We start from the raw sequence: 8,980 nt of genomic DNA, 5'->3' as shown, positions 1-8,980 counted from the left end.
AGGGACAGAGATAAAGTAATGAACAGAATCTGACCTTCATGTCATTTGAGAAAGGGAGAGTCTCTAGCTGGAGTATCTGCAATGAGCAATGTGTGTACGCAGGCAAGTGAGCACGTGAATGTGTGTATGCATTTAGCTGTGATTTATTTCTGTAAGTTTGATTCCATTCTTTCTGTTTCTTTTCAAATGTGACTGAAGCTACTTAACTCTCTGATTAACTCACCTCCCTGTATGAGTTGTTTTCTGTGATGTATTCCAGCACTGTACAACCTTTCTGGAAGCCGACTCGCTGCCATTGGGATGAATTCCTCCCTGATGTGTAGTGTGGCACATTTGTTCTATTTACTGGTGTTGGAATGAGGTTCCGCGTTTGCTGTAAATCAGATCTGGAGGAACATTTCAGTGTCATGTCAGGTTCTGCTAGTTTGGTAGCATCAGAAATTATATGAGGGCCTCTCAGCAAGAAAAGGTATCATGTCACAGAATCTCCTTCTGCACTGTTGTGGTTTCAAGGTCCCTAGAATTTTAGTTTGGACTTGGTCCACTGTAAATCTCAGTAAAATCTGACTCTTGTTTTGTGCTGACATTTCAAGGGCTCCAAAACTCAGTGATCTTCTTAGCCAATCTGAGCTCATCAGTACTGTCAAAACATTTCTTTATTCAAAGGCTTAAGAGTGATATGAACAATGTCATTGATCCCTCCTTCCTTAAATATCTCCTTTATTTTCTATTCAATTTCCTTAATAACTTATGTACACATATTTCTTTGCTGGACAGGCTTAGTTTTCGTATCACTACCATGCGAATATAACTGGAAAACAAAATCCTTATTACACCATTTGGTAGTATCATGGGCACATAAAGGAAATATATTCCCATTGCCTTCCCCAGCAATTCTCAGCAACTGTTTGCTTCACTAGCTAGAAAATACAGAAGCTTCTTGTAGGGTGGTGATGGGTGATGCGACGACACAGCAAAATACCGCTGATAGGTCTGGTAATGAAGATAGCGCATCTATGCCCACATCTACCATAGCCGTGCCTTTTTTTCTTAATGGAGAAGCAGCATTTCTTTCTCCACTCTTAAAAAGACATTTAGGCTGGTGGAGGTGGAAAAGATTTTTTCCTACCCTTTGGCTGTAGTCTAAGAACAGCAGATTGGCTAGAGGTGAAAAACCCGCCCGCACCTGCTGGTGTAAGGTTCTAGAAGTAGCACACGGTAGTGCTGGATGTGCGTACCTGTATTTCTAGGTTTTTTATAGATGAGCAATTGGCTATCCCCTCCCCATGCCCCCAACTATGCATAGTATTAATGCTTACATGTGTCAGAGAGGGATGCTAAATACGGGGCTTCCCAAGAAGGCAAGCAATCGATTATTGCAGGTGACTTAGGGACTGCCTCAGCCTGATAGGGGTGGTTTGGGAGTACAGTACTTTGTTTCAGCGGTATTTTTCTTGTTTTGTTTTGCAGAAGGAACACTGATCCTACCTTTGGTTTGTTTGTTTGTTTGTATTTTCCCCTCCAGAAAGCCCATTGCTGACCCTGCTACTGTGATACCGCTGTTTTGCAAAGCTGGAGTCGACACGCATGTAGGGGCGGGGGTTGTAACTCTGGCAATTTGTCCTTCCCGATTAGATGTGACTGTTCTGCTAGCTTTCCCTTCTTTATTCCTTTCATTTAGTTCGTTGTGGGAGTTGGCTTGGGGTTTTTTCCTTTCGGTTTCTTGTTTTGATCCTGGAAGGTTAGCTGTGCAATTTGGTTTCTTCTGTGCCAAACAACTTTAGTGGCAGAGCTCTTAAAAAAATTAAAAGCTGTATCCCTCCATCCTGTCTTGCTTCTTCTCTGTACACTACTGCTTCCATTTAAGCAAAGTTTACAGAATTGCTCCACCTATTTGGACGCTAGGCAGGGAAGCTCTGAAATGGAGAACAACCTCATTTCCACCAGGTCCTTCATTCCGGTCGAAACAACGCTAATTTCTATTAAGACGGATGGGCTGCCTCTGAAATTGGGTTTGTTTCTGATTTCATCCTTTCTCTTGTTTTCTTTCCAAAAAAAGCCCCACAAAAACCAAACCCAAAGCCAAACCCTTTTTAAGAGCTCTGAATAAAACTGCTTTGCCAATGGGGACTGGGTGGGGATGACTCTGATTTTCTCTTGTGCCCGGCAGCGAAAGGGTTAATGCCTGCTTTCCTCTTTGATATCTGTTAGTTGCAGCCCATGTTGTGATCAGTCCATGTCCATGTGCGTTTTGTTCCCAAATTTAATACCGGTTAATTAACAAGCAATAAGTGAGCCTTAACAATGACAGTTGTTTTCAATCTTCCTCAGGACACCCGACCTGCCTGCAGTTCACCACAAACATGACTGAGGCGGTAAAAACCTATCAGTGGCAGTGCATTGAGTGCAAATCTTGCAGCCTTTGTGGGACCTCTGAGAACGATGTGAGTTCATTTACCTTTTAATGCAAATAAATGTCACTGCAAGCTACTGTCATGCCTGCCCTTGAGGAGCATGTGGCAATGGTGTGGGTCATGGCTTTACTGCTGCTTCCATGCATCTCCGAGGAAGAGCCATCCTGAGAGTAGAGACGGGCTTCCCCCCAGTGCCCCCATTCAGCCGTCGGTCTCTGCTGAAATCACCACGCATATCATGTAGGGCCACTTAAGATGGCGATACTTGTGGGTTTTATGCTTATTCAAAAGCAATTACCTGGAGGCCATAAACTCATGTCGCGGGGAGCTGTAAAAGAGTGGTATTTTCAATATGGTGATCAGGAGTAAATACGAATAGGTGATAACCCGAGAGATGGCAGGTATGTTTCTTCTGTCCCTGATTTTGCTTACCTTCTTGGCATGATTTTTTAATCTTAATTAGAAGACTTGGGAAACGTGAAAGCATTTGAACTGGGATGGCTAGGCTTCGCTCTAGTCACGTAATCACCTATCCCAGTGATTTCTAAACCATGATCCAGAGCCTGCAGCTGAACAGTGTCCTCTCTGCGGGGTTTTCAGTTCAAATCTGATGGTAAGGGTCCTTGGTAGTCTGTGAGAAACTGGAGAATTGGCAGTGGCCGGAGAACTTTGGAGGTGATTGGCTAAGACTACATTCCCTATAGCAGAATAAATTTGAAGCCTGAGGTTTTGTTTCGCTTTAGCAGTAAATAAGGAAATCTGAAAATAGGGAGCTGTTCTGTGTTAGGAGTCATGGGATACTTCAGAGAAAGTTTTTCCCGCCAAAAGTATGAAAGAGCTGCCAACCATGTGGTGGGATCACATCATTTCCATCGGTTTCACAGAGCATTCGCTACTCAGCTGAGTTGTGAAGAACTAGCTAAGTCCAGGCTTTTGATGAGAAAGGTTTCCCCTGGAGGGAGGAGATCCAGCATGTGGTCACATTGGAGCCCAGCAAAGTGGGGATGCCTGTCCTCTTCTCTCAGTACAGCATATCCCTGGCCTAACAGCTTTTGCTCCTGCATCATGAGGGCACCTTGGAGAGGAAGTCCTCTGTCTCTCAGAGAGATTTTCCAGTTAGAAACTGAACTGCCTTTGTGATGAGAAGGGTGGTGGTTGATCTTGGATGCAAAAACGTGATGCCTTTTATGTTCCCAATAGTATCTTAGTCTCTATGTTGCAGCTCTGCTTTCCTAGCTGAGCACTGCTGGTTACCGTGCCTATGTTTTCATCTTGGCAAGAGACTAATTTACATAATTTTCTCTCTCTCCTCTCCTCTCCTCTCCTCTCCTTCTCTCCCTGTTTCTCTACTGTCTCCCCAACAACCCTGCCTCAGGACCAGCTGCTCTTCTGTGATGACTGTGACCGTGGCTATCATATGTATTGCTTGAATCCACCAGTCTTTGAGCCCCCAGAAGGTAACATGTGTTAGAAATCTGTTTGGAAAGTCCTTGTGGAGAAGGGAAGAATTTCAGAAAGGTGGCCTGGGCCATGCAGAGTTATGGAAGCAGTAGCAAAGCAGAGGCAGGTAGCAGTGGAAAGAAAGAAAATTAATAGACGTGGAGGTCTAGTGTGATCTGAGATGTCCTATGTAATCTTGCCTGGTGTCTACCTCCTCTTCCAGGACATGGCTCTTTCGCGGGTCATGGGTACCTTTGGATGTCCCAGATGGCATTGGACACCTCAATTTAGTCAACTGGATTGAGCTCCTGTGAACTGTGACTTTGGACTTCCTAAGAAGTCAAAGTCCCAGAGAGAAAGCCCAGACAGGGAGGTCCTCTCTGGAATAGCTGAGAGTCTGTTGCCAGGAGACTGGATTAAGAGGAATGACCTTCCTCGTTGGCCGGTCTGTCTGTGCCTCAGAAGGGTGAGAGCTTTATGGTCTGTATTACATTTGGCATGTAGTTCTGTCCTCTGCAGGGGATTCAATCTGAATGTACTACAACTGGTTGTAAGTTTGTCACTTGGGTGGGGAGCTGAGGAAATACTCCCTTACCATTATTGATTGACTAAAATCTGCAGAGAGCGGTAGAATTGGAGAAGGAGACGTGCAAGTGCAAATGACTGCAGTTTACATGAGGGGCAAGACAAGAATAATTACAAATCAATCATGCATTCAGGAGTTAAATGTTTGTAACTTTGATAAAGAGGAAACTAAATCAGGAGGAGAAAATTTTGAAATGAAGCTAATAATTAGCTAAAGGTTTCTGTTTGACTGGGAAGTGATGTATTGAATGTATGAAAATATAAAACACCTAGTGGCAATGCACACCCCAGCTGTGTTGTAACTTGTGTAGAGAGCCTATGTACACAACACCAAGGGCAGCAGAGCCTGCTTCAGAAAACTACGGGCATTCCAATGTTAGGAATATTTGATATCCTGTTCAAGCCGATCTTGACATAAACTCTGAGTGCCTGGATTTGATGTCATTCCTATAAGAAGGATTTCTTCATTTGCAGGGAGCTGGAGCTGTCATTTGTGCCGGGAGCTGCTCAGAGAAAGAGCATCAGCTTTTGGCTTCCAGGCCTGAGGAGCTCCAGCAGTCAAGAAACACTTTGTTCCTGGTGTTGCCCTACCAGCACACAGTTCCCATCCAGAACACAAAGACACAACCCACATCAAAACGAACAGACACTCAAATACAGGAAGAGGTATCTGTGGTATTCACTGTCACTAATGCCGTGCCTCCTGGGCTCTACTAGAAGGATCATGTACTTTCCCGATGCTCCAGATGAAATCTCTTCACTGCTATGCATGGTTGCTGCTTACCGTTACGGGCTCACATGCATTATAGAAGGGGGAGGGTTGTTATATCGACATGGAGAAGTCAATTTTGTGTGGCCTTGTGCTTTCTGTTTAGTTTTCTTTTTAAAAAAGAAGTAATAAGATCTCTCCCAAGCAATTATTGGTGAGTACTTTGGCTGGGAGCAGCACCGGTTGTTTCTCTTCACAGGCTTGACTGGAAATCTCTTTACTGCAACCACTTTGTATTCACAGGGGGCTTTGAGAGTTGCATTAGTTCAAGACTTCTCGGGTCATGAACAACACGTTGTCACTGAGAGAAGCACTGATCAAAAATTTTGGGGGTGACACTTTATCCCTTGGATCAAATGCTTTGGTTTGGCAGATCTTTAGAAGTCTGGTTTTAGTACCTGAAGGAAGAACAGTACCAGTATGTACACACAGAGATGCTTAGAAAAGTCTACCATCTTTGGTATTTCGGGGTATTGAGGCACACTGTCCCACTGCAGTGCCAGCATACAGTCCAGACTCATAATTTTATTTTTGTTCAGAAAATTGTGAATGGCTGTGTATGTAACTGACTTGCTGTTTAGCTCAGAAAACTGAACAAAAGAAAAATATCATCTTAAGTTGATTGTAGAAAATAAAATTGTCAGTTTTCTGAGCAATCTAAAGTAAGCTGCAAAAAGGAACAACTTTGGCTTAGGGACAAATGAAGCACTTTTGATTAATTTTTTGAAATTTCTAAACTAAAATGTTCTGCAATTGAAAGTTGCATTTTATTCAGGGAATTGCCTAATCAGGAATTCCAGCATTTCCAAAGTGTGACTGTTTTTTATCAAAGTAATTATCAAGATCTAGCTGAATTTTCAAATAACTTTGCCCCCAAATTATCTACAACCACATTTTTGGCAAATGTGATAATTTGGCAAAAAACCTTCCCCAGCTCTAAAGAAGGGAATAGTTTACTGAACCGAATATGAAAAGAAAGATTTTCATAATGATTTTAAAATTTAAATAGAAATAGTTGTACTTTATTTAAACAAACCTCTACATGTGAAATGGAGAAACATTAAGCAAGAGCATCAATTGAAAAAATATTATTACAGTTGAGTCTCTTTAATAATTTAAGATGTCACTAGGAGGACAAGTGAGTACATTAAAGAATTTTTACCAGATACATCTTTAAGGTTAAAAACCTGCAACTCCCCGAACTGTTGAATAGCCCAGAATGACCATTTTCTTGAGTATGATGTATATTACTTTCTATGCATAGATTTAAGTGGGTTTATAATATAAATTTAGCAGAGTCCCAGGCAGCATGTGACTCGGGTTGCTTGTACGAGTAGGTAAGGACACTGAAGATTATATTTGGCATATTTATATTGGTTGAAACTTTTCCGCAAAATTAAATGTCCCCAAACACTTGAACGAATGTTGTGAAAGACTATCGGTGAGCTAATTTTTCTTCCTTCTCCTGCTGATTACACTTAGTTAGAATGAGTTATACTGACCTAATGCACTTTCCCTCATTATTTAGATAGTTTCTTCACCTTCTGCGTTTTGTTCAGCTTGCACCCTGAAAGTAGCCATGTCAGCTGCTAGATTCTCCCATGTACTGTTGCAGCCTCTTCTCAGGCTGCAGCAGGAGTATTTTAACCTGTTAGAAAAAGGCTTTACTAAGTTTTAGAAAGTATTTATCCTAGTCGTATTGGACCAAATCTCTTCCAGAGCAGCTGCACCAGCTGCCTGTGAAATTCATTCAATATCTTAGGCTTTCGGTGTGTCGGCCCCTGAGATGAGCTGAGAGTACAAAGAAATTTGAGCGTCAGGTGCGGGGAGGGTAAAGCGGGAACCTGTGGACCTGCGTTAGGTGTCTGGAAACTGTTGGGACAAAACTCTAAAAAAAATGTAAAATGAAGCGTCTTCCTCCCAGTCTGAAACTGCCCTGGGGAGCACTTGGGGACCACAGCTCACCCACGTGAGCATTTGCACCCATCTGTTGGTGTGGTCGAACCCTGCTGACCTGGCGCTTCAGGACCATCGCACAGTTCAGGCTGATACAAATTCCTGTTGCTGTTGTGGCCAGGAGCGCAGGCATGTATTCACCAGGACACTGCTGGGCTCTCTCATGGAAGGTGAGTGTTTTGGCAAGAGGGACAGGAGCTGAGAAGCGTGTGCACTGGCGGAAAGTTTTGTGGTGGTGCTGGGGGTGGGAGCGGCAGAGGTGGGTTAGTGTTTGGGCTGGTGCTGTGCTACCAGGCCTGCTGGGCTTAGGGAGCTCCGTCATAAAAATGGCCATCGCCTTCCAGTTTCCCAGTATTTGCATTGACCTTGGGAGAGGAGTAGGACAATGTCTGCATTATCAAATGGAGAGGAAAATGCATATTGTTTTAGCCAGTGTGTTAGGGAGACAGTGGTGGCTCATCACGTAAGTCTCAGGTAGCCCTGTCGGTGGGACTGGCTGGTACAGAAAGTCAGTGCTCTCCATCCCTGTGACGGAGACAGTGCTAAATGAGCTGTGCTCTGCACGCACACCTGCTTTCCTCTTTGGTGGTTTTGATCCATAGTGCTGACTGTTTCCTCCTCCCACAACCATTCTGCAGTGAACGGTGTCTTTCATGTTTGGAAATATTCCTCAGTTGCCTTGCTGAAGTTTATCACTAATGAGATATGATGGAAGGAGAGATTGCTAGATCTTCAACAGCAAAATATTGTTTGCCATCTGAGATCGGTGTAATAAGGTACTTACACACAGTGGTCCGGCTGCGTTTCATCTCCTCAGCTTTGTGCTGTGTCGCTGTGTAGCCAGGCAGCTCCAGGTAACTTTGGCAGCAGATGGGGTGCCAGCTCTCCCATGCTGAGAACTTCCTCCAACTACAGTCTCCCTTCTTCACTAGCTCGGTCTAAGATAAGGGGCTGGGACGGACCTCTCAGTCACATTTTTAGAATGCATTCAGAGCCATACATCCTGGCACACTTTAGAAATATTAATCGATCCACCAAGCAAACAATGCTGTACCCGCTTTACTGAGATGTGGAGAGGTTGTGGCACAGCCATCGGGGTGAGGAAGAGTTTAGAAACTCTGAGAACTGTTTCCCTGTCACCTGGTACCCCCCTGGGGACAGCCTTCCTGCATGACTGTTGGTGTGAACTACTTGGGCAACTCTATCCGCTGTCAGGCAAATCTTAAAACCATTTGTAGCAGCGATCTGGTCTGGGCAGCAAACGGCGTGAGGACTCCAAGTCTGTATGCTTCTCTCTCTTTCTATGGCAGGACGTGCAAGTTTGTTGGCAGCCTTTGAGGTGATCAAACTCTGGCGTATTTCAAAACTCTTCTGTGTAGGCAAGGCAAGCAATATTTTAGCACAAATCAGGGCCAACTACAATGGGAGATGGTAGAGCCCTTGAAGTCTTCAGATCGAGAACAGGCAGCTTCCCAGAAGACGTATTTTAGTTAAACACAATCTTAGTTAATCACAGGAATGTCTGACTGAAAAAGACTTGTGTTATAGAGGAAGTCAGGCTGGATGATGTAATTGGTCTTCCTGTCCTTATTATAAAAACAGATGTTTACTGTGGGAGAGGATGTATTTAAATACAAGCTGTGTCTGCATAATGGCCTTAAAGTATGTTAGTTAAATATATTCATGGGATCCTTCTCATTTTTAACCCATTTTGGATAACCTAAAAAAGGTCAGTTATAGAAAATCGGCTTTACTGATGCAGTAAATTGCGCATTACCTCCTTCATGCCCATGAGGGCAGCTACATTGGTGTTAGC

At 43.7% G+C, this 8,980-nt stretch overlaps 1 protein-coding gene across 1 annotated transcript in view; it reads left to right on the top strand.

Moving 5' to 3' along the window:
- Window positions 1–6,996, top strand: part of DPF3 (D4, zinc and double PHD fingers, family 3) — a 167,394-nt gene extending 160,398 nt beyond the window's left edge. The window contains 3 exon segments of the mRNA XM_009319183.1: window positions 2,332–2,444; window positions 3,790–3,871; window positions 4,914–6,996. Of these exon segments, the coding sequence (XP_009317458.1) occupies window positions 2,332–2,444; window positions 3,790–3,871; window positions 4,914–4,984 (266 nt within the window). The 3' untranslated portion in view covers window positions 4,985–6,996.
- The last annotated feature ends 1,984 nt before the right edge of the window (window positions 6,997–8,980 follow it).

The sequence above is a fragment of the Pygoscelis adeliae genome, unplaced genomic scaffold, assembly GCF_000699105.1.
Source record: "Pygoscelis adeliae isolate BGI_AS28 unplaced genomic scaffold, ASM69910v1 Scaffold22, whole genome shotgun sequence".
Classification (NCBI taxonomy): Eukaryota; Metazoa; Chordata; class Aves; order Sphenisciformes; family Spheniscidae; genus Pygoscelis; species Pygoscelis adeliae.
This window is presented reverse-complemented; position numbering and strand designations above follow the sequence as displayed.